General features: G+C 43.1%; 1 protein-coding gene across 2 annotated transcripts; it reads left to right on the top strand.

Moving 5' to 3' along the window:
* The first annotated feature begins 10,643 nt into the window (after positions 1-10,643).
* Positions 10,644-14,411, top strand: LOC106977915 (membrane-spanning 4-domains subfamily A member 4A-like). 2 transcript variants are annotated; one of them, XR_003415935.2, is made up of 7 exons: positions 10,644-10,763; positions 11,452-11,540; positions 12,043-12,174; positions 12,369-12,425; positions 12,826-12,957; positions 13,722-13,820; positions 14,253-14,411. XR_003415935.2 is itself a non-coding variant. In XM_053203131.1 (5 exons), the coding sequence occupies exons 1-5, from the start codon at positions 12,025-12,027 to the stop codon at positions 14,325-14,327; spliced, it is 513 nt and encodes a 170-aa protein (XP_053059106.1). In that variant the 5' UTR covers positions 11,772-12,024; the 3' UTR covers positions 14,328-14,411. The 2 variants fall into 2 exon arrangements, 1 of the variants encoding a protein (XP_053059106.1); XM_053203131.1 differs by lacking the exons at positions 10,644-10,763; positions 11,452-11,540 and having other exon boundaries at positions 11,772-12,174.
* The last annotated feature ends 10,802 nt before the right edge of the window (positions 14,412-25,213 follow it).

The following is a 25,213-nucleotide window of genomic DNA, read 5'->3' as shown; positions in this document are numbered from 1 at the left end:
AAAGTGGCAGTCTATTTAGCCTCTATATCTGCTATGAGGTGGTACACAGTAGATAAAGTCAGTGATGAGGTGATACACAGTAGATAAAGACGCTTATCATGTTGATAAGGAAAAAGGACATTAGTAGAACAATTGTTTTTGCCTTAGCTGGAAAGCGACAGCCTTAAGAACTTAACGATCTTTATCTATCAGCCAGATTAATGGGAACTGTAGGGTTCAGAACTAACTAATCACCTCAAGATATCCACTCTGGCATGCAGACTATTTCAAGCTGAAAACAAACAAGGTCCAAACCACTCAGGAAGAAACTTTGACCTTCCCCTTAACTGCCTAAAAGAATTCAGACAGAGGACCTTCTCCAGGAAGAGAGTTATCACCATAGATAACTACAGTGTAAGATGAGCAAGGGGTGGTAGAGAGAAATTTAGCAAAGTCTGTTTGTTTAAGTTCCTCTAAAACCTATAGATCTTTCCACTTTCCAAACTACTTCTGTCCTTTAAGCCCCTGAATAGTCTGAATAACTCTAACCCTGTTAGGTCTTATTAGGCCAAGATGCTCTCTGTAAATGGGTTATACCATTTTCTATGGCTCAGGTGGATTATCTGCAGATATCCCAGGATGTGTATCAGAACAAGGGGTATATTTCTGTATTGGATCTCCCAGCTCTAGATTCTAGATTGCTTATTGCAATTTTGTCTGATCTACTAGAAATGTCCTTATTATATTATGAATTAGAAGAAACACTGATGCGGACTATTGAACCCTTAAAAGTTACCACGGATCCTAAAAACCGACCAACCAACCACAAAATGCGATTCCTTCAGTAACCCCAAACAAGAAGCCACAACTGGTTTAGAATGAATTGTGCAGGAGCAAAAACAAAGAAGGTTGAACATATCTTAGAGAAGCCTGTTTAATAGTGGACAGGGGTCCACTAGCAAAGACACTTCGTGGAATAAGCTATGCTTGTTCAGGATCTCAGAGCTGTGAATAAGATGATCTCTTGCATTTTAACAAATGATTTCCAATCAGAAAATTGTTCTTTTCTTCCACTACTTCAGATTCTGTTCATTTCATGGTAGTAGAGCTCCATTCTACTTCCATCATAATTCCTGGATGTGAAAAGTTTGCTGTCACTTAGGAAAAGCAACAATCCACTTACACAGCCATACCTCAGGTTGTGTTACCCGCACATGGCTCTCAGGTTGTAAATCAAGATGAATGGATAAGAAGATGTTAGATAATATATAATATATAATATATAATATATATAATTATACTTATATAAGTATTATATTATATATAAAGTATATAATAATATATTAATATTATATATAATATAATATAGTATATATAATATAATATTATAATATAAAGCATATAATACTTATTATATTATATATAATACTTATATACTTATAATATTTATATATAATACTTCTATATTTTTATATATACTTACTTATCTTATATATACTTACTCAGCGATCAAAAAGAATGAAATCTTGCCATTTGCAACAACGTGGGTAGACCTAGAGTGGATTATGCTAAGTGAAATAAGTCAGAGAAAGACAAATACCATGATTTCACTTATACTTGGAACTTAAGAAACAAAACAGATGGGGGCGCCTGGGTGGCTCAGTCGGTTGAGCGTCCGACTTCAGCTCAGGTCATGATCTCGCACTCTGTGAGTTCCAGCCCCGTGTCAGGCTCTGTGCTGACAGCTCAGAGCCTGGAGCCTGCTTCAGATTCTGTGTCTCCCTCGCTCTCTCTCTGCCCCTCCCCTGCTCATGCTCTCTCTCTCTGTCCAAAATAAATAAACATTAAAAAAAATTAAAAAAATAAAGAAACAAAACAGTTGAACATAGGGGAAGGGAAGGAAAAATAAAATAAGATAAAAACAGAGAGCGAGGCAAACCATAAGAGACTCTTAAATAGAACAAACTGAGGGCTGGTGGAGGGGAGGTGGGTGAGGGGATGGGCTAAATGGGTGATGAGCATTAAGGAGGGCACTTGTTGGGATAAGCACTGGGTGTTATATGTAAGATATGAATCACTAAATTCTACTCTTGAAACCAGCACTACACTATATATATTAACTAACTTGAATTTAAATACAATCTTGGGAAAAAAAAAAAGACTTGAACCATCATTTGAAGTAAATCCTACTCTTTCCCAATATATGGATGATTGAATCCTTTGCTTATCCTCTAGAAAACTGTCACTAAAAGACTCTATCGCCCTCAAAAAATTGCCTTAAAATCTTACCCTGATTCCACTATACAACTTTTCTAATATTAGACTTATTTTGGGTGTAGCATCTCTAAGACAATCAGATATCAACAGACCATTAATGGGGCATCTACTTTTTCTCAACCAACTTCCAAGAAACAACATGGGATTGTTCGGATGGTGGTAAGATATGGTCATCCTTAGGTCCCGCATTTCTTCTCTGAAGTAGCCTCCACTATTCCCTGACCAGAATTGAGGCGTTCAGTCCTTTAGGATTCCACTCCTGATGCTACCTCTCTGCCTAAAGGAATAGACTTTCCTTCCTAAGCCACCACTTTGGGGCTTCGGCAATACTGTAATGGTGAATAAAAACATTTAGAACTTTCCCTGTTGCCAAATGGAAATAGACCTCTCTCTTCCCCGCTCCCATCTCCTTTTTAAACCGTTTCTTTGAGAAACCTAGTATTTGTGAATCCTTCTTCTGTCCCTTTGGTATGTATGTAAATGTTTTTTTAAAGGCTAAATAGACCTCTTGCCCAAATTACAACGCAGGAATATTTTTCTTACGGGCTTTAGAGCCATCTCTTTGAAATGTAAACAATAAGAAAGATAGTATCACCATTTCCTTGCCACTATGAGTGTTTGGCTTAGTGCCTTGCTCCAAACTGTAACCATCTGCCTGTCATAGAGATACCGGATTCTTGTTATTCCTTCACACAAAGACAGTTAGCTAGTACAGATGGCTATTCCGATGGCTAGATAAATTTAGTATGAAATAGAAAAGAATGTATGTGCTACCAAGTCCTCTTCCAGGAGTTCAATGGTCTTTATTCCTGGGAACATGTCTCTAAAGGATTGTATCTGCTTAGCTATATAAAAATCCCTTCGGTGGATTAACTATGACTTGCTGGGGAAGTATGATGAAAAATAAAGTCTGCTCCCAACCCAGAAAATCTTTCCACAGAGGAGAAAGAGAAAAAAACCCATTTCACTAGTGAATAAACATCAAGCCAGAATGTGATGTGACGAACAAGGTTCTACTGAGTTCTTGTCGATTATATCAGTCACGTCACATTTACCTGACAATGTAGACCCTTCAACAATTTTTACATTTTCCCCAGTAATGTTTCTCAGATGTATGACACAAAGACATCCACGTATGACCATTGTGCAGTCTATCGGGAAGCAGCTTTGCAACCTAGTGAGAGCTGCCTCTTGGAGATGGAGTCCTACCCTCCACAGAAACCAGGAGTGAAGGGCACTGTCTTGATGACGATTTTTCAAAGAGATGGTTCCCAGGTGCTTAAGAAAGACATTCCTGGGTCTTAAAACTGTCAAGAGACGTATTTGCCTTTTCAAGACGATGCTGGCAGGCCGGATCTGGAGACCTAGAGGGGGTCCCGCAGGACCAGCCAAGAGGGTTCTTGGCTTCAAGAAGGATGGAAATCAAGTGTGAGCCAGGAGGAGGTGACAGAGTTTAGTGAAGATTTAGACAGAAGAGATACAGATGGACCATCCAGGAGACTCAAAGGAAAGGAGCATGAGCCTCGTCTTTGATCAAGGTCTGGGGGATTTATGGAGGATGGAGGTCTGGTGTATGTGTCCTCTCAGGTATCCAGGAACCTGTTAGAACACAGATGAGGGCCCAGGTGTCATTTCTTGGAGCTAGGGGGCCTTGGCATCGAGATGTCTGACGTCAGTGGTCTGGAATACACATATGATGGCTTTGTGTCCCGTCATTCTCTCACCTGTCCTTCCTTAGATGTAATTTATTCTAGAGAAATCACTAACTCCTTGTCCCTTTCGAGGAGGACGTACTTCTTCGCGTTCTGAGGCATGTGTAGAGTGAGGTAAGGGTGCAGGTCCTAGCGAGAATAGAAGCAGGAAAAGGAGCGAAGAGATTTTTATAGAGTCTTTCTGTTCTCCTGTCTCAAAAAGATGTACAGACATTTCCATAAGACAGAGGAGGAACTTACTAGTTTTCTAAGGTAAATATCCCAAGGGGGAGGGGGGGAGACTTTTCCCTTATTGTCGCCAAGGCAAATTAATCCTTTTATTTCTAACTTGTATTTGCTCTTACAGATGCACTAGGTACACTGGCATATACGCTTGTTCAAAGTCAAACTGGAAAATGGTGAAGGGGGTGGGAGGTCCAGGCTTCCAGTTCTGGCCTGAATAAGTCACGGGAGTGAAAGGCCCAGCACAGAGAACACAGTCCGTGGTGCTGTAATCACCTGTGGTGACAGGTGTTAGCTACACTTGTGGTGAGCACAGCCTAACATGGTAGGGGCCAAGGGCAGACCACCCCCAAATGTACCGCAATGGCATATTGATTGTATTGAATGAAAGCTACTTGGGAAACAGTCACTGCCAGGACACTCAGACCCTCCTCTGTCCCTCTGAAAGCAGGAAACAAAGCTCCTGTATGGAAAGGTAGCCTTCCCGTACTAAGAAGAAAAAAAGACACCCTAGGCCTCCTGGGTGGCTCAGTTGGTTAAGTGTCCAACTTCGGCTCAGGTCATGATCTCACGGTTTCTGAGCTTGAGCCCCACTTTGGGCTCTATGCTGACAGTACGTGGGATTCTCTCTCTCTCTCCCTCTGTCTCTCTCTCTCTGCCCTTCACTCACTTGCACCCTCCCTCTCTCAACAATACATTTAAAATTTTCTTTTAAAGTAAAAGAGGGTTGGAAAAAAAAGAAAAGAAAAAAGACACTCTCTCATCCGAGAAAGGGACTTTCACATTGAGAAAGGTGTAGAAATAAACCACGTTACTTTTTTTCCTAACCTTCTACCTCAGCCCAAATTCCACTTAGAATTCCTTACTCATGAAAGCTCCTATGTATCTATTTTCCTTCTCTTGTAAATTCCTCCCAAATGGATCGCCCCTTTGTTTAAATATCTAAAAACTGCCTGCCTTGGTCATTTCTTCGGGCCTCAATTTCATCATCGGACCCCTGTGCACACATAATAAAACTGTTTTTTTTCCTCCTCTTGTTAATCTGTCTCATGTAAATTGAATTCTTAGTCCAGCTGGAAGAACTTGAAAGGCAGAGGAAGATTCCTCTCCCCCACTGCAATGTGCAGACATGTCTTATCAGTATATTATACACCTAAGGTATGGTAACATTGTGTGTCAATTTGACATCATTTTTTTTTTTTATGGGCAAAATTTGTGGATATTGTAGACTTGGCAATACAACTATAAATAAATTCAGTGGCATTAAAAAGAAAAGTAAAACCTGGGCGCCTGGGTGGCTCAGTCAGTTAAACATCTGACTCTTGCCTTCGGTTCAGTGCATGATCTCATGATTCTTGAGTTCGAGTCCCACGTCGGGCTCTGTGCTGACACTGCAGAGCCTGCTTGGGATTCTCTCTCTTTCCGGCTCTCTCTCCCTCTCTCTCTCTAAGAATAAATAAATAAACTTAAAAAAAAGTAAAGTTGTTTCCTGTATTTTCTGCTGTGGAGAACAAAGGCAAAAGGAAATATAGATAAAGCTAAATTTCCTTATAACTTGCAGCTCATTGACAAATACTTGAGACAGGGGAGTTTGACATTCCTCCAGGAACTCCCTGCTGTCTTAATGGTAATACCTTGCTAGAGGCAAAAACAACCTTAACTTGACAACAATCCTGGAAGTCTTCTTTAACATACGAAAATCCTTTTGGAAACTTCTTTTGTCTCTACTCCTCCCAAATTAAAAGTGTGTAATCAATCACTCCTCCCAACCCCAGTGAAGCTCTTTCTGCCCAGGGGAGCTATCCCTGTGCTTTAATAAAACCGCCTTTTTCGCACCAAAAAAACATCTTAGGAATTCTTTCTTGACCGTTCCCTCATGCACCCCACATCAAACCACATCATTTCCCACATTTTGTGGAGAGGATTCTGAGTTGGCAGGATTTAAAATTTCCTTTCGCTATCAAACCTGCTCTCTTTATCCAGACATTTGTCTCAGGACACACACATTCAGCTTTATTGGAAACCGCTAGTCAGTTTTCAGAAGAGGTGGTGCAATTTTAGGATTAAAAGGCAAGAAGGAGGAAGGGGTGAATGGACAGGGTAAGAATTGGCTGTTGGGATTGATGTGAGCTCACTGAGAACAGTGGTCACGAAAGAACTCTGGATATGTCTCCGGTGCAAAAGGTGTTTTAGTATGCCCTGGGACAGGACCCTTGGGCAGAAAGAGCTGCATTATGATTGTGAGGTGCGACTGATGATATATTTTTAAGTAGGGGTGGGTAGAGATGATGGAAGTCTCTAAAGGGATTTCCTTATGTTAAAGAAGACTTCCAGGATCCTGGGGTTCTGGCTGTTGTCAAGATAAGGTTGCTTTTAGTCTCTAGCAAAGTATTAACATTAAGGAAGCTGTGAGTTCCTTGAGGAATGTTACATTGTGCATGTCTCGGGTATTAGTAGGTTGCCGTTGTAAGGAAATTTCATTTTATCTCCATTTCTCTGGACTCGGTTCTCCTCATCAGGACAGCTCCCCACCCATCTTTGTGGGCTTCGGGAAAAACAGACCAAGGCACATTGATAGGGAGCACTAGGTGTACGAAATTAGTTGAAGATCCCATTACCTGCTTATTGTTAGTGCCCCTGCTTAAAGCCTGATGTCTGAAAGAATAGGAGGTGATAGGTTTACTATCTGTAGCCTTCTGCCTCCATGACCTCCTGAGAAGAGTTTTATTTACTCAGAAATTGCTCAGTTAAAATCACTTCCACTCAAAAACTGTACGTGTACCAGAAACTAGGGCCAAAGGGATAGGAAATCCCCAGAGAGTAGTGTGTAAGAATTAGGACACTTTCTAGAAAGATCAGCAGAAGGGCAGATCATTACTGACACGGATTATTAACATCACAATAAGGAGACAGATTACTAATTCTAGATAGACTGAGTAGAAAGGAACGTTTGGGGGTGCATGATTGATCCCTAAGTGGAAGCACATTTTGAGCTCCAGATATTGTGACTTAACCTGTCACAGTGGGTAAAGGCCTGGATCCAACAGAGTTGCCCTCAGAGGAGAGTTCTTATGCATCAGTGTTGATGAGGGAGCATAAGGCAGGCAGAGGGCAAAGTACAAGCTAGCGCACCCCACCGCCCCAGGTGGGATATGTGTGATATCTCTTGGACAGTCCCGACTACCCCAAAACAGGAAAGGACAAAAAACCAAGTGGTTAACTGATAAAAGTCTCCAACAGTTTACAAGAAAAAGGCAATCCCATCCATAGCTGAAAGCCCAGGAACCCCCTGCTGTCTTAATGTTAATGCTTTGCTAGAGGGAAAAACAACCTTAGCTTGACAATAGATAGGCCTCCAGTAAGTCTTTAGCATATGAAACTCTCTTTGGAAACTTCCCTTTTGACTTTACCACTTCTGGCCCCAGAGTATATAATGAGCCACTCTTCACAAGCCCAGTGCAGCTCTTTCTGCCCACGGGTCCTGTCCCTGTGCTTGAATAAAATCACCTTTTTGCACCAAAGACGTCTTTAAGAGTGCTTTCTTGGCTTTCAGCTCCAAACCCCATGAACCCCTCATCACCCAAAAACCTCATCAGGTATAGTGTAAGCCCTGACGTTTTCGTTTTTGTTTTTGTTTTGGGTAATGCACGCGCCTGCCAACTTAAGCTTTGATTTGGAGAGAGGCGTTCTTTCAAACAGGGATCCACTTCCCAGATAACCATCTAGAATAAACACACTGCCAGCCATCTGGTAAAGAGCCATAACACCTCTGGCACTGACCCCTTTATGTTAGAGATCTTTGGCGATTTCCCTGATACCTTGGGCCGCTTGTTTTTTCCCTTCCCATGCTTGAAATTCCTACTCTTGTGTTTTAAATTCACCGGCAAAGAGTGAGTCCCCCAGACCCTAGGCCCCCACCCTGTCCCCAATAAGAGCAGAACCCCAGGCCCCTGCTTTCTCTTTTCCCCCCACCCTTGACTTCACAATGTGACCACGGTGTGCTGTGTAATTTCCTGGTCTTGTAACAAATCTTTATTTTTTCAGATTTCCTGAAGATGGCTTCCGAAGGGTGTCTTGCAATCATAATAACCGCAAAAGTTGGTCCATCCCTAACATCGGTTTGGAAAGGGGAGACATCTGTGGGAAGCTCACAGGGGCCCAGCTGAGTGTCTCCAGACATTTCTAGCCAATTGCAATACTATTAGATGGGCTGAGACCATACAAACCCCTGGAACTTCGTGGCGATAACAAGATTCACACCATGTAGGAGGGATTTGTCAGTATGAGGCCCAGAACAAAACACCTTTTCCAAGAGAGTAGGATTCTTGTGGGACTGCTGCGTAGGTTATAGCCTAAAACCAAAACTGTGGCCTAAAGGCACCTTATCATTTTGAAAAGGACTTGCTAGCCTAAATACGGACAGTAGAGGGAGCACTTTCTCAGGGGAGTGGTTATGGCTGGAAGTCAGCCTACAAGGACCTCGGAGCTGTAGGGGAATTCGAGAGTTATTCTAATGCATAAGCATCACCATCACGGGGCTTTTGCTATTATTCAGGAAATACTGTTGGATATTGGTTATGGAAGGTGATGCCTTCGAGAATCAGTGTGTCAGCCTGTAGGAGGACAGGCTAACAGGAGAAAGAAGGAATTTGGGAGAGAGATACCATCCGCATAAATGCTCACTGTTTCTCACAGGCACACATGTCACGGATAACTCGGAGATACTTCTTCCTCGTGGTGCATCCGGCTAGAATCGGGCAGAAGAACAACACCGTTTTCATTTTGTGAAGTGGGTTACAAGAGGTTACCATGGACTACAAGTCCAGAAAAAATCAACTTGTGATAAAAATTTCCCATGCAACCCAAAGTTTAATATGGAAAGTGTCTTGTGGAGTTGAAAATGTTATGTAATAAAATCAACTTTATTGCTCATATAAAATAACATAAAATAGAATTAATTAAAACAGAGGCTGATGAAGCTTTAGGGTGATGGTGAGTGGTCTGGAGCCAACGGCCAAGAAAGAATTCTTGAAGAAGTCTTTGGTGCCACAAGGTGATTTTGTTAAAGCAAGGGGACAGGACCCATGGGCAGGAAGACCTGCACTGGGGTCCTGATGGGTAACTCATTATATATCCTCAGGTTGGGAGGGGGGCAGGGATAGAGTAAGTCTCCAAAGAATTTTGGAAGTGAGGCTTCCAGGACACTGAGGGGTTAGCTGTTGCTAAGAAAACACCACTTATCACTGTTTAATAAAATCTCAGTCATGAGACCCCTCAGATGCATCTCAGGGCGGGGGGGGGGGGGGGGGGGGGGCCGGGGGGGGGGGGGTGTCAGGCATAAGTTTGGAGCATGATTGCCAGCGTATATCCTGGGGCAGTTGAGATAAAGGAAGTAGATTTACAGGATCCTCGAGGTTGGGACAATGGTAAGCCAAGGTTCTCTTTTGCCCCCAGCAAAGCGTCATCCTTGAGGCAGCTGAGCTCCTGGAGGGAGGTCACTCTGTCGTCTCCAGGACTTGGCAATGGGCTTTAGGCAGTAGGGAATTTATTTTATCATTTACCTTAGTTTCCCACATCACCACGGCAAGCATTTAAACCCCTTTCCTTTGTTCTTGGGTAGCCAGGAGTGTCCGAGGAATATCAGACATATTCCACCTGGTCGGGGCTGGGGGCGGGGGGGTGGGGAGGGTAGGCCAGCCTGTATTTGGCCCTCGGCTGGCCCCAAGCTCCCTCATCAGAGGCTTCAGCAAAGCCTTTATTTATGAAAACTCATCATTTGCATCCAGCTTCTACTACATCAAGCCAGGATAGTGTGTGATGTGGGAAACAGAGGCAGAAAGAAATGGCAGATAAAATTCAATTTCCTTATAACCTGCAGCCCGTTGACAAATACTTGAAGCAGGCAGAGCATAACATTCCTCCAGGAACTCCCCACCGTCTTAATGTTGATGCTTTGCTAGGGGGAAAAACAACCTGAGCTGGACAGTAGCTGGGCCTCCAGGATCCTGTGTCTTTAGCATATGAAAATCACTTTGGAAACTTCCTCTTGACTTTACCTCCCCCAACTCCAGTCTCTTCTCATGGTTCGATCCTGGGGCAGCTCTTTCTGCCCGCGGGTCCTGTCCCCGTGCTTTGATAAAATCACCTTTTTTGCACCAAAGATATCTCAACAATTCTTTCTCGGCCAACAGCTCTGAAACCCCACCACTCCAACACCCCATCGGTGTGGGTCCCAGTCGTTGAGGATCTGGGCAAACACAGACTTCTGCCTGGTTCCGAAGAGGAGCACAGCAGTGGGGAGGAGCTGGTGTTGAGAACACGTGTGCCCTTTGATACAGTCTTTATGTGTGAGAAGTGGAGCTCGATTATTATCTCAGCTGAAGCACATCACAGATACTCATCTGGGAAGGTTGAGATAAGTCACAGGAAACAAATGGCCAACCCGGGATCCTGAGCAGAGTCTTCTTCACGCATCATACATCAGAGCAGGTCACTGTCTTTGAACGCTGTGAATTCGAGACCACGCCGCAGAAGGCACAACCACCCATTTGTGTGTGCTGAGGAGATGCATAGGTAGGAAGAAATCTTTTCTCATCTTTACCCCATGCTTTGTCTCCGAGAAGGCGTCTAGGTGGGGGCATACAAGCGTCCGGACTATGGGGCATTCCGTAAGTTGAGCTAGAGAAAATTTGTGAATGGAAAGATCTTGCTTGAAATCTTGCTGTGAGCGGGCAGTTGCTTTTGCTTCTGGAATATGAGCGGAAGGTAAATATCTGGCTTTCAGTCTTACAAGGCTTAGAGTCTTTGCTTTAGGATCAATAACTGTGTGCACATTGCCAAGGAGAGGCAGCTGGAACGCAGTCTAGATTATTCTGAGCTGACTGCTTGGGTAGGTATGGGAACCGGGATAGAAGGAAAACTCTGGGTTATGCCAGAGACACCAAATCCCCTGTCCCTGGATTTTGCTGAGGAACAAAGAGATATTTAAAAGTGAAATGCTGAGGGGGCGCCTGGGTGGCTCAGTCGATTGAGCGGCTGACTTTGGCTCAGGTCATCAATCTTGCAGTTGGTGGGTTTGAGCCCCGCGTGGAGATGGCCGCTGTCAGGGCGGGGCCTGCTTTGGATCCTCTGTCCTCCCCCCCCCCCCCGCCCATTCCTCCCCCACTTGCTTTCTCTCTCTCTCTCTCTCTCTCAAAAATAAATAAACCTTTAAAAAAAGTGAATCCATGCTGAGAAGTGTTTTCTTTCCTGGTGCCAACAGAAACACAGGGACATTTGAGGCAGAGACAGCCCGGGACTACACGATAAACCTTCCTGAGAGTGAGAGTATAACCCAACCACACTGGCCAGGTACCTGGGTTTTGCCCTCGCAGCAGCAGAGTCTGCTGCTCTTCCTGAAGGGGCAGCCCCAGGTCTTAGGGGTGAGTGGGCCCGAGATCAGAGTGCAGGCTGTGGGGAGGGGCAGGCTTCCTGACACAAGACTGGGGTTTCCTCGCAATACCCCCTTCTCTAGATCATCGACGGTGGTCGTGAGCTGAACGGAACCATCCTGAACGTCAGAGACCTTACAGATTCAGGAAGTGGAAAGAAATGGTGGAAAGCTGTCCACCACTGGAATTTAAAAAAAAAAAAAAATTTTCTACTTAGGTAGTATTATAGGAATAAATACTTTCAGACTAACGTCAGTGTCCTGCATTGGACAAGGAAAAAGATTCGCTCTGTAGACTGTCACCTTCCTGGGACCTTCTCAGGCTTGGGGTCTCAGCGGTGGGAAGAAGTTAACAGGCACTGATCTGAGAGAGAATCTTCCTCCTGAGAAGCTGCCCCTCATAGGATGTCTCTTACCTTCCAGGTAGCTCAGATCCTGATTGGGCTGATAATACTGTGCCTGGGTGTGACAATCAGTCCTTTCCCCCTATATGACTATGATTCTCAATTTTGCATTACCACTGAAATACGCTATCACCTATGGGGACCCTTCTCTGTGAGTATTAGTGATTGTTCCAGTGTTTCAAATTTTTCAAGGGTCTTCAAGACCTTCATCCTTGTCTCTCAAAAACCCATGCACTGCTGTTTAGGTCCTAATCTTGGGCTGACTGGGTAGATAACACTGGCAGGGGAGTGGGGGAAATCAGGTGGATGGGACAAGCTCTGAGTGGGTTTTCTCTCTCTGGTCAGTTCTTCATATCTGGAGCGCTGTCCATTGCTGCTGGAAGGAAAGTAACCAAGGGTTTGGTAAGTGTTTCCTTGCGGAGGCTCGGATGGGTCTAGTGAAGTAAGGAGCTGTTCAGCTACAAGGCTAAGGCACCTACAACTTGCTGGTTCTCTAGAGAAGGACCCTAGAAGTGGTTCCAGGGGGGTCCCTAGAAGTGCTTCCTTCGTGGCACTTAGGCAAGAATGATGGGCTTAGCTCTGTGCTCTGTGAGGTTCCACGTGCCCACGTGCTTGCTATACGAGAGCGCCTGAGGGAGTCAAAACCACGACTTTACCAGAAGTTCCTTTTTAAACTGGGGAAGATCTCCAAGTCAACTCCCCGACTCAGCTCAGGTGAGCTGAATGTCCCCGACTGGCACATCTAACCTGGGAAGAACACGAGAAAGGTTTGCAACAACTCTTCTCTCTTATTCTCCTTCAGATCCAAGGCAGCCTGGGAATGAATACAGTCAGTGCCACCGTAGCAGGCATTGGCATAATTGTGATCATTTTTGAAGAAATAATCATGTATGACACAGTGATGTGGAAGTTTTCCTATGCAGTTGCATTTATAGTAAGTATATCCGGTCCCAGTCACGGAAACCTGTTAACTGGTTTTGTTTGAATTTTTCTCTTAATTCTCACCATGGAATTGGCAGCCGTTGCTTACTTAGATTCTGGACACTCTCCTGAAGGCTAAGGGACCTAGCCTTTTGCGTCTTGCTGGGAGTACTGAGCAAAAAAAAGTTAGCTTTTTAGTACCATTCGTGTCTGAAGGCCCCGATGTGTGGTCGGTGAGTGGAAAATTCTGGAAGAACTCAGTTTTCCCTGGGGCACTTTTCTCTTGATTTGAAAAGCCATCCGAAGAGAAAAAAGAAAAACTGGTGTTCCCGGTGCTCCATGAACAACCACCTGATATGACTGGGGAGGGTGTGTTGGTATTTGAATTGCATGGTGCAACCAGAGTGAGGGAGAAGTTCAGAGGGTTAACTGTAGGGTGTCGTGTGTCATAAGGAACAACGGCAGACGGACCAAAGGAGACGTGTAAGGCCCAAAAGTCAACACTGGTCATGAAAGGTGGGTAGCAATCAGGCAAACAAACCACCAGAAATCAGTATGGACACGCCCAGACTTACCTGCCATTCTAGACCCTGTGAGTAAGAGTAGAATTCCAACGATCCATTTTCAAGTTGTTTGAATTGGGAGAAAATTCAGGAATCCCTCCTAAGGAAAGGGGTTCCTAGTGCCAGATGTGAAATTTTGCCAACAATTTTCTCTCTTACAATACCTGCTTTTCTGTCTTCTATAGCCTGTGGGGGTTTTCCATGTGTTTTCCAGGGCATGCTAACCGGACTGCTGCTCTTGTCTCTGGCGGAAGGCTGCATTGCTCTGGCTCTCTCCATATTTGTGTGCAGGGCGGCCTGTTCCGTCAACAAGGTGAGTGTTCTGGGTCTTTATGGGGTCTCTCTCTCTCCTTCTCTCTCTACTCTGCTTCGTTCTCTGTGTGTGTCCTCTATTCTTTTTGTGGGGAAGATTAGGAAGAGGGAAAGTGCTGTTCCATGTGTAAAGTCTTTATCATCTTTGAAGGAAGTGACACAGGGGGAGACACAGGGAAATAGCCAACCACACTCAGCCAAAGAACTATCCCTAGACTGAAGAGTCCTCTTTTTCTCGAATGAAGGTCACTTCTGGCATTATTGAAGAGGTGTAGGGAAAGGAAGGTTAAGGCAAGAATGGGGACCTAGACCTGCAAAGTATCAGGATTCAGAAGGAAGGTGCTCAGTGACCATATGGTTTCTAAAGCAAAGGAGATGACTTCTTTCTCCCTATTGTCGACTACAAGAATCTAATGTTCTGATTTTTCCACAGGTGGTGGTTTTCTTGCCAAATAATGACAACAGCCCCTCTCCTGACCATTTGTATGACGAGGTCGCATTTCAATAGATCCCTGTGGTGTGGCATTTCCAGTCAGTTTGACCTATTGAATTTCCCTCAGTTGGCTGTTTACCACATGGGACTAAGACTGAGAGTACATCTGTCTGACTGTTCTTAAGTTTACACACATGGAATCTTTCTGTGACAAAACACAGGATAATAAAGACTGCTTTTATTTGCTGATGAGGATTATTCTTTTGATTCCCCACCGTACGATCTACCAGCTTTTCAAGGAATCAGGAAACAGTGTCATTTTAAGGTCTCCAAATCTGTGTAAATGGAAATAAGTTGCTTGATTCAGATTTTCTTGTATCAGTCCATGTCGTGCCGAATCTTTCAGCAGAGGAAAGAAGTCCATGCTGGTTACTTCTTATTCCAACAGCTCCATGTGTCCCTAGTTTTTTTTAGATTCTGCCCCTCTGGATGAAGATCCAGGACATTTCTACTGCCAATGAATTCTTAGCTAGCGTCAAACAGAATATAACCTATATTTTTCTTCCTATGTTCCTTGATGACACTCTCAGACAAGGGCAGTGTGGTATTCAGAAAAATCAGTCCTCAAAGCTCTTTAGATCCTGATTCCCAGAACCATTAAATATGTTACATGGCAAACGGGAGTCAAACATTGCAAAAAGAATTAAGAAGATTACTAATCCTGGATTGTCTTTCTGGCCCAATAGAATCACACAGGTTCTTAAAAGTAGATAAATTTTCTGGTTGTGGTCATGGAGAGTGATGTGACAATCAAAGAGTCATGCAGTGTGAGAAGGGCCTGGCCCCCCACTGCTGGCTTCGAAGGGGCTCGAGCCAAGGACTGTGATTATATTGGGCCCAAGAGCTAATTCAGGAGAATGTCCCTTTTTTTTTTTTTTTTTTTAGAGAGAGAGAGAGAGAGAGGGCACAAGTGAGTGAGGGGCAGAGAGAGAGAGAGAGAGAATTCCATGGTGAACAGAGAGAGAGAAAGAGAGAGAGAGAAAAGCAGGGCTCACCTGAAGCAGGGCTCGAGCTCATCCCATGTGGTACTTGAACTCACAAGCCATTAGATCATGACCGGAGCCAAAGTCAGATGTTTAATGACCACCCAGGCACCCAGGAATCTACATATTTTAAAGCGAGATGTAAACAACCCTTTACTAAGCAATCCTTACTTGTCCTGTTTGAGGAGACACTGGTTTGTCTTCCAGTTAATAAACAATGGGTGATCCAGAAGTACATTGTGGGGAAAATCCATGATGCTGGACCAATAATCTTAAGTGATCTTAAGGGGGAAAAAAGGTAAAATTGGACTCATAACTCACATCATTAAAAAAAGGCAATTCCGCATGAATAATGGATTAATTTAGAAAAGAAAACCACTACAAAGTCTATAAGGCAGTGTAGAAGGATATATTATTATGTTGAGGCACAGAAAAATTTGTCAAACAAGATGCATAAAAGTTGCCCGAAGTATGTTTTATACAGTCCGTGAAAAATTAATTTTTCAATTAAAAAGAAATACAGAGTGAAAAATCAAGAAGTAACTTTCTAGAGTATAATTGTAACACACAAAACATCAACAGGATTAATGTGCAGAGTCTTTACAGATGGCCCCAGACCAATTTAAAAAGCAAACATAGAAAAGGGCAAAAAATATTAACAGGGACTTCATAGATGTGGACATGCAAATAAAAAAGAAACACAAGAAAATTCACCTCATCAGTGTTCAGAGAAATGTCGGTTAAGTCCATAGTGGGGCACAACTTCCCACTGACTAGGGAACCTGGTAACTCCAGCTGTTGGCGAACATGCAGACCAATGTGAATATTTGCTCTTATTTTGAAGGAGACATTTGATTTTAAAAAAGCACTTCGGAAGACCACTTTACGTTTTCTCATAAAGTTGCATACTGCATTTCCTAAGACCCAGTTCTTGCACTCCTAGGTATAGACCCAAGAGTACACTTGTACTCATGTAGACTGGGAGTCAGGCACTGCAAGGTATCTTAAAGGAAGGATAGCAAACAATTGAAACAATGCAAACATCCATCTATATAGCATGGTGGATTATATATACACACACACACAAATACAAATGAAAAATTTGTCAAACAAGATGTCAAAAAAATTTTATTCATTTGTTTTTATATTTATGTATTTGAACAAATAAATAAATGGACACACACACACACACACGAGAGAGGAGAATATGTACACACTTAGGAACATTATACAGCAGTGAAAATTAATGAACCACAACTCCATGTGGCAACCTCAGTAGGTCTATGATGGATGAAGCGAGGAAGGGGCCTTAAGTAGAACGAGGAGGGACACATCAGAGGAAGCAGAGTAATGGCACATATGGTCTATCCTCACGGGGAGATGCCCAGACCACGGAAAGAGAGGATTCTGATTATTTTTGAAAATGATAATTAAGCCTACCCCATAATTCATGTTAGAGATTTCCTCATTATTTTTCTTTTCATTTTGTTTCATATCCTTCAGTTAATCCAGTTATGAGAATCTTTCTGTAAACCACCAGGCCATGATCTTTATGAGAATGTGCGTATTTGCAATGCCAGCTCCTTAAATGCCTCAACTCACATTTCATTGGCATAAAGCATACCAAAGGGGTTCTCTATTTCCTATGAAAAGCTAGTGTTGTTTTATAAAGAATAGTGCATGAGTAGATTCCCCCACAATAGATGGACTCGGGCATGAACTATAGTCAAACTACTTATGAATGGTGTGACTTTCAACAGTGGTTTTTTCTTTTAAGTTTATTTATTTATTTTGAGAGAGGGAGAGAAAGAGCAGGGGAGGGGCAAAGGGAGAGGGAGAGAGAGAGAATCCAAAGCAGGCTTTGCGCTAGTAGTGTGGAGCCCGACACGGGGCTCAAACTCACGCATTGTGAGACCGTGACCTAAGCCAAACCCCAAGAGTCATCCAACTCAGTGAACTGGCTGAGCAACTCAGGCACCCCTTACAGGAATAGATCTTATCTTTGCTAGATCTGAATTCTCCCATCTATAGAACAGGGGTAACTATTGGGCGGTGTGGTATGGCTGGAGGGTTGCTTTCTCTTCCAAGGGTGTTTCCTTCCAGGGGGAGGGAGCTCCACCAGAGCAACATTTCTGGCCTTTTTCTTATCCATCACTTCCTACTTCCACAGAAAGGAGGAAGCAGTCTGTTACACCAGGGAGGAGGGACCTGGCATCATGTAGAGAGTTACTGCTCCCTCTGGAAAAATGGGCTGCTGCCCGTGACGGTGTGCTAACCCTGTGTGGGGCCACCCCTGCCATGACTTTGCATGGTTGTGTCATTCTGAGACCCACTCTTGGGAAATCGAGCAGCCACCAGTTATAAGCCACATCTACCATTGTCAGACCTTTTGATCTTCTTCTGTTTTACTTGATTATTTTTCAAGAGGGTAGAAAGATGATGAAGGAAGATAAATAATATTTATCGGGTATTTCTCAAATCTCAGTACTTGATGCTTAAGTCCGGACCACTCAAAAGAGAACAAAACTACTATTTTGGGTAGAATAATGCACACAGATGGTAACCTCCTGCAGGGACGTTACCTTTTTGGAGGAATTACCTTTTTGCTGCCCTGTAGAAGGGCCATGCAGGGTTTCTTCTAAGATAGCCATTGAGAGTATAATATCATGGTCCCTTGGTGGCTAGTTATATCTATAAACTATAATAGAACCAATAAGGGATATCTATAACTATTTCTGTATCTGTCTATGTATTCATGTATCTATCCATCTATCTATCAAGAGAGGAGAGAGAGATTTATTTCAAAGAACTGGCTCACACAATTATCAAGGCTCACAAGTCCAAAACCTGCAGGGTAGCCCAGTAGTTTGGAGATCCAGCCCAGGGAAGAAAAGATGTTGCATTTTGAGTCCAAAGGCAGTCTGCTGCTTTCTCTTGGAAAGTCAGTCTTCTTTCTGCTAAGACTTTCAACTGCTTGGACAAGGCCCACCCACATTACGGAGGGTAATCTGTCTTACTCAAGTCCACCAACTTAAATGTGAATCTCCTCTAAAAAATGCCTTCACAGAAACATCTAGAATAATGGTTTGATCAAATAATTGGGGACTGTGGCCCAACCAAGTGGACATAACATTAACCATCACAGTAAACACGTGGGAAGAATTTCTCAGTAAAGAAACTAGCTAAACATGCCAAAGAAGACAGTAGGCTATCGGCTGTTGCAGGAAGAAAAGCGTTCCCTAGTTGTCTTTCACACATCAAGGAGGAGAAAATTATTTTTTCCCTGCAGCTCAGGAGAGTCTTCTGTGTTTTCTGAAGCACTCATGAGCTTGTAATTCAAATGGGCAGTCTGGTCTGGGAAGGCATCCAAGAAGAACGTGCACTGAGAAGCAAACAGAATAGGGCAATCTACTGAATTTGAAACCCCCAGGCTTGTACAGAGGCTCAAAAGTCATACTCAAAGATTATAACTGGAGGCGCCTGGGTGGCTCAGTGCGTTGAGCGTCTGACTCTTTATTTTGGCTCAGGTCATGATCCCAGGGTTGGGGGATTGAGCCCTGTGTCAGGCTCTGTGCTGAGCATGGAGCCTGCTTGGGATTCTCTCTCTCTCTCTCTCTCTCTGCCCCCTTCTCCCTCTTGTGCACTCTCTTTCTCTCTAAAATAAGATTTAAAAAGAGATTACGTCTGTGCATTTCTAAAGAGTATACCACTTTTAGATAGGCTGATAGACATTTACTGTTTCCTGAGGTAATATGCAGGAGAAAGGTCAATGTTAAGCCTCTAAGGGAAGGCCTTCAGATGAAAACATCCTGGTAGCCTCTCGGTGTCAGAGAAGGAAGGCACAACTCAAGCACCTGATAAAAGGTGCTTCTACAAAGGAGATGAATTGAGATACACACAAATCGCTGCAGCATATGCCTCTGTGGACAGAGATGGGGGAAGGAAATGCTTCTCAAAACCTGGGGCATTCACGAGTTAAGAAAGGTAATGTCTTGGGGCGCCTAGGTGGCTCAGTTGGTTAAGCATCTGACTCTTAATTTCGGCTCAGGTTGTGGTCTCGTGGCTCGTGAGTTCGTGAGCCCCATGTGCTGGGGCTGACAGTGCAGGGGTTGCTTAAGATTCTCTCTCTCTTGCTCTTTCTGCTCCCCCCTCCGCGTTCTCTCTCAAAAATAAATAAAATTAGAAGAAAGAAAGAAAAAAGAAAGACAGTGGCTTGAAAAACTCACGGTAGAAGCGTCAGGGACTTACTAGGGCCTTGAGCCAAATATGAAACAGGGGTTTCAGTGTAGGAATTTGGCGAGGGTGATTCTCCAGCAGAAACAAGTGATGTGGTCAGGAAGCCACCGTCCAGGTAGGCAGGTTTCATGGGCTTAAATAATCCCTGGTTAGGAAATGGAAGCATTTATTGTGGTATAAAATTAAAAATGGCCAGAGAGGCCCTGCCAAGACACAGAATGCAAAGACAATACAGATATGGTGGGAGAATGAGAAATCACTGCATTAACCTGGGTCTTCCCTCACTTCCTGTTTTCATCCAGACTTCCTGCTGAAAAAAGAAAAATTCCTGGAGGCGGAGCTAACCACTTTGGTCGTTGGATGGCATGAAGGGGACCGTATTAGACACTGAGCCTGGGTCAGGGAGAAGCATGCCAGACAAAATTTCAAATCCCCAAGGGTGACAGCGGAGACAAGATCGGGAGTTCAAGGTAGCAAGGGTGAAATGGCAAAACCAAGGAATTCATACTGGGAGAAACGAGAGGCACAGATGCGAGCAGTGCCCCGGTGCGTTCTTACGCTGGTGTAGTGCAGTGATGTGTGAGCCTGTAGACATGACTTCGGATGCTTGGACTCCCGCGGAGGACGAAGGGCCACCGTCTGGGAAGGGGTGGTCGGCCATCAATGTCTCCTTTCATATCTTCTCCAATGGCAAATCCAAGAGCGACTTCTAACTAAGCCCATACTGTATTTTTTTTTCAATTTTTTGAAGTGAAAGTCACATAACATAAACATTTCTCCCCCATTTCTCCCCTCCCTCAGGCCCTGACAACCACCAGTCCACACGCTGTCTATGTGGGTTTACCCATTCTGCATATTTCCTATGCATGGAATCATACAACATGTCTGGCTTCTTACACTTAGCATAATGTTGCAGCTCATATGTATTTTAATAGGAATTTAAATAAAGCATGGAATAAGGCAAAATAGAGAGCTAGTATCAGGCCTGATAGAATATTGGCTAATACTCACTGAGCTTTTAGCATATGTCCAGCTGTGTAGATGTATAAAGCACCTTGCAGACAAAATGTACTTTGTAGACAAAAATCTCATTTTTCCTCAAAACAGCCTTCTGATACAGGTCTACTATTGTCCTCTTTTAGAGACCATGGAGATAATAAGTAATTTTGCAAGATCACTGGCTAACGGCACTAGCATCTGATTCCAGGGCTCGTTCTTTTAAAAGTCATTCTTCACTTCAGTGGGTGTACCTTTAATTGCAGAACTTAAGAGAAAGTCAGTCTTGAATAAAAGTGGAGGAAGGAAAATGAGATTAGTTACAGGAGAGCACTCTTTGCTTCCAGATTGCCTTTGCATATTCAACTGGCCCATTCTCATCTCTACATGTATCTAATGTGTATAGATATATTATTGGTTTTTTATATTCTCATAAGGCAGGTGACGGGTCCTTTTTCTCTCAGAGCAAATCGTTCCTGAGATCAATATGTACCTGTGCCTGTTATTTGTTTCCTGTAATAGGATCAGAGTCAGAGTGACTGGGTTTATATCCAGCCCACACTTAAGCCAGGGCCCTAGGAGACGGTGGACTAGAAGCACATTCCACACTGAAGCAGGCTGTCTACAGTCAACCTCATTCACTGACAACATAGGGAATGGTCATGACACTGGCCCTACAGAGTTCCATTATTCTTGTAGACCAAGGACGTCTGCATGTTTTCCATTCCTCCCTTTTTGGAACTGTTGTTTCCCACCTTTGACTATACACGAATTAGAGTAGAGGGCGATGGAAAATAAACGGATTTGTTGTTGGTGTTGCTGTTTTTTAATTCAGAGGTCTCTGACTGTGAGGAATAACAGCCGGAACAGATGAAGCGGACTACATACACCCAAAGGTTCCGGTTCTCAGGACGAGTATGTTGACTGGGTGGAGTTGTTTCCTTTGATGAGAAGAGTGAGTATGTTTTGAGATGGGAAAATGCCAGTGGGTAATTTTGCCAACAGAATTACAGGTGGTGGAGAAAGCTCACTCTTGCTCAGAGTCTATTTTGCCATCCATTCTAGACACAGAGTTAACTACACTTTAGCATCCTCTGCAGGCAGTTCTATACTAAGACCTTATTCTGGAACATTACTAACAGGTCTGGAGCATGGACTCCCATGGTGACCTCCTCTGTTGTGCCTTCCTTACAGTTTACTAACATACGTATAGGGTTCTAAGGAATGGTGAAGGCCAGACGGTTGAGGTCAGGGTCACTGGGTCACAACCTGGGGAAGAGCTGCTTCTGGCTAAGGGTGCTCAATGTGAATTATTGTGTGCCTGAGAAATGAATTTCTATTATGTGTAAGGAGTTAGACTTCCATATGTCTGTTTCAGGGTCTACCCTCATCACACCATTTTCTACTTCCTGCATACCATGTGTAAGGCACTTAACTTCTCTAGATTTCTTGTTCCTAACTGGTAAAAGCATTGTTTATAGGCACTGTCCTCGGATAAGAGTTGTGAGGATTGATTCATTTAATAGATTTGAACTCCTTAGGACAAATCTTGGTCCTCAATATTATTCATTATTTCTTAAGGAAACCCTGTTTGATTTCCAGAATGCTCAGTCTTCAGAAATACCCCTTTGTCTTTGTTTTGTTTTGACTTTTTTCCTCTAGTAATTTTCATTTTGAAAACATTTCCCATTTAATTTTTAAAAAATTTTTTTTAATGTTTATTTATTTTTGAGACAGAGAGAGACAGAGCATGAACAGGGGAGGGTCAGAGAGAGGGAGACACAGAATCTGAAACAGGCTTCTGCTTAACCGACTGAGCCACCCAGGCGCCCCAACGTTTCCCATTTTAGATAGATAGCTGTAACTGGGACCTCTGATTAATGGTTTGTTTTACTCTTAATTGAGTTGTTGTATCTTTCAAATTCTATAAACGATCAAGGCTGCAAGAAGGCCTGGTTCAAGGGACAGTCCAAAGATAGAAGATATCTAAGAAGATTAGTATGCCCTGTTTACTTGGTTGTGAAATATTCTGTAGCTGATGGATGGCATGATTTGCTCACAAGAGTTAAACAATCTTATATATACATCTGACACTCACAATCAGATTAGGCCCTAAAAGGGGAACCTTCCAGCGTACCTCATCTGCACTAAGGAACACAGAAGATTTAAAAGTAGCATTTGCCATCTCTTGGTTGCAGGACCGGGGAAAGAATCAAGCTAATTTCCACTTCTCGCTCTCTTAGAGAGTCAATAACATGCTTGGTGGAGACCCACCCCGAGTGAGTAGTCCTGGGGCAGAGATAGCTCCTCCCTGTTGTCTGGATATTTGGAGAAGAGCTGTTTTCCTCTAGCAGGAGATGAGTTTAGGGAACTAAAGCGAGGTGTGATAAGATCTCACCCTCTAGATCAGGGGAGTGGATGGGTTGTGTGTAACCTGATATAACCTAATCTCCATTACGGAAAGCTAGAAACACAGGACTGAGCAATCGGGGTCTAGTAATATGAGGAAGACTTGGAGCCTGAATCCAAACTTTTTGAAGCTACCCAACCAGATGGTAATGGTGTCTCACCTGCCAGGGAAGAGCATGTTCTTAGTTTTACAAGTGACAAGGGGTGATTTCTGAATTTCTGTAAAGAGAGCACTGATTCTCATGAGAGTAAAGGCAGCTAGAAAAGTTGTCTGAAGAACTGTCTTCATCTTAGCCATCTATCTATCTTCCGGCTTCTGCTTTCTGGAGGAATAGTCCTCTGGCCTGTGAATAATGTCTTAAAAACAGAACAAAACTCTTTATTGAGGTACAACTGGTGTATAAATACCACCATTGTTTTAAGACTACCATGCAAAAAGTTTTGACTTATATACACAACCATGAACCATCATCACAATGAAGATAATGAACAGAAACATCACTCCCCCCAAATTTCCTGCCCCTCCTCACCCCCATCCCCATTACCATAAATTATTGATCTGCTTTCTGTTGCTATTTTATATAAATGGAATCATACAGCATGTAGTTTTTCTGTCTTCTTTCACTTGGTGTAATTATATTGAGATTCATCCATGTTGCATTGTCTACGGACGGATCATTCCTTTTTACTGCTTGGTGGTAGCATTCCTCTGTTTGGATACGTTACAATCTGTGTATTCCCTTGTTAACAGACACTTGGAGTGTTTCCGGTTGAAAGCTATTACGAATAAAGCTGCTATGAACATTTGTGTACATATGCCTTTGTGTTAACATATACTTTTATTTCTCTTGGGTATTTACCCAAGAGTGGAATATCTGGGTCATTAGTATGTATTCAGATTTTTAAGAAACTGCCAAAATGTTTTCCAGTGTGATCATTTCACATTCCCACCAGCTGCATATGAAGGTTTCTATTCTCCACATTCTTGCCAATACTTGTTATGATCAGTCTTTTTCATTTTAGCCATTCTGATAGGAGTATAAAAGAATCTCATGGTCTTAATTCGCATTTCTTAACAACCAGTGATCTTGAGTACCTTGTCACGTGCTTATTTCTAATTGCTACATCTTCTCTGGTGAAGTGAAGATTCACCAAATCCAATTATTTTTCACATGTATTACTTGGGTTGTTTGCTATTTTGTTATTGAGTTTTGAGAGTTCTTTATGTATCCTGGATACATGACTATTATCAAATATATGTTTTATAAATATTTACCCCAGTCAGTGGCCTCTGTTTCCATTGTCCCAAGAGTGTCCTTTGATGAACAGAAGTTCTTAATTTCTTCCTGTTAGAATGCCAGAATGACTTCTTAAATATACTGCAAGACTCTGTCATACTCTGGGGAGTTGGGGCTTTGTCCTTTAAATGGCTATATGTATCTCTGAGCCAGTGGCTATTATGTATTGTTATAACCCTAATGGATAGAATACGGTGACCCCTCTCAAGAAATATCCCAGTGATCCATTTGTAAGGTTTATGCTTTTCCCGGAAGTTTATTCTCTGCTGAAGTAGAGTGTTGGTTCCTATGAGGGAGGGGTGAGGCATTTATCAGGTACACCGTAAGGGTTCCACCAAAACTAGTAACAGTGAGTCATTTTGGAATCTTCAAACCAGTGAATCAGAAGAAAATGAAAGAAGGTACTCTATAGAACCCACTTTCTTCGAGGAATTAGTATTGCTCTTAAGTGATAGGGGTGTAAAGGATTATGTCAGGAACTCATGGGATTCACCAGGATGCCTCCTGATGTTTCCATGTCTCGTAATAACCACAAATAGGTAAATGGAACAACCATGGCCTGGAGGAGGCATGAAACCAGAGGCTCAGACCTCTCAAAGGAGAATGTCTGGGCTGCCCTAATGGAGAAGAAATTGAGACAATCAGAAGTACTGAGTGAGGGTGCGTGGAATCTAAAATGGAGCTTAAAAGAAGGAATTGATGGATACTATTGAAGCTTCAGAACAACTGTAGCTGTGGGTACCATTGTTTGTTCCTCTATTGCAATATTTTTTTTTTTTTTTGAGAAGTTTTCATGTGAAAAAAGGCTCTAGCGTAGGAAATGAGTGTAGTTGAGCAGGACATGATTTGGCCAACACTGGTCAGTGACCAACCCATGTCCCACAGGCCTTGTTTCTAGAGCACACTCTTGATTCTTTGCCTGAGGACTTTCTCCAACCCCAGAGAGGTAGGTCCTACATATGTACATGGCAGGAAGATA

The sequence above is a fragment of the Acinonyx jubatus genome, chromosome D1 (assembly GCF_027475565.1).
Source record: "Acinonyx jubatus isolate Ajub_Pintada_27869175 chromosome D1, VMU_Ajub_asm_v1.0, whole genome shotgun sequence".
Lineage (NCBI taxonomy): Eukaryota > Metazoa > Chordata > Mammalia > Carnivora > Felidae > Acinonyx > Acinonyx jubatus.
This window is presented reverse-complemented; position numbering and strand designations above follow the sequence as displayed.

Coding starts and splice junctions, on each gene's coding strand:
- LOC106977915 (XM_053203131.1), top strand. CDS start 12,025: ATGTCTCTTACCTTCCAGGTAGCTCAGATCCTGATTGGGCTGATAATA. Junction 12,958..13,721: donor CCTATGCAGTTGCATTTATA/GTAAGTATATCC, acceptor TGTGTTTTCCAG/GGCATGCTAACCGGACTGCT. Junction 13,821..14,252: donor CGGCCTGTTCCGTCAACAAG/GTGAGTGTTCTG, acceptor ATTTTTCCACAG/GTGGTGGTTTTCTTGCCAAA.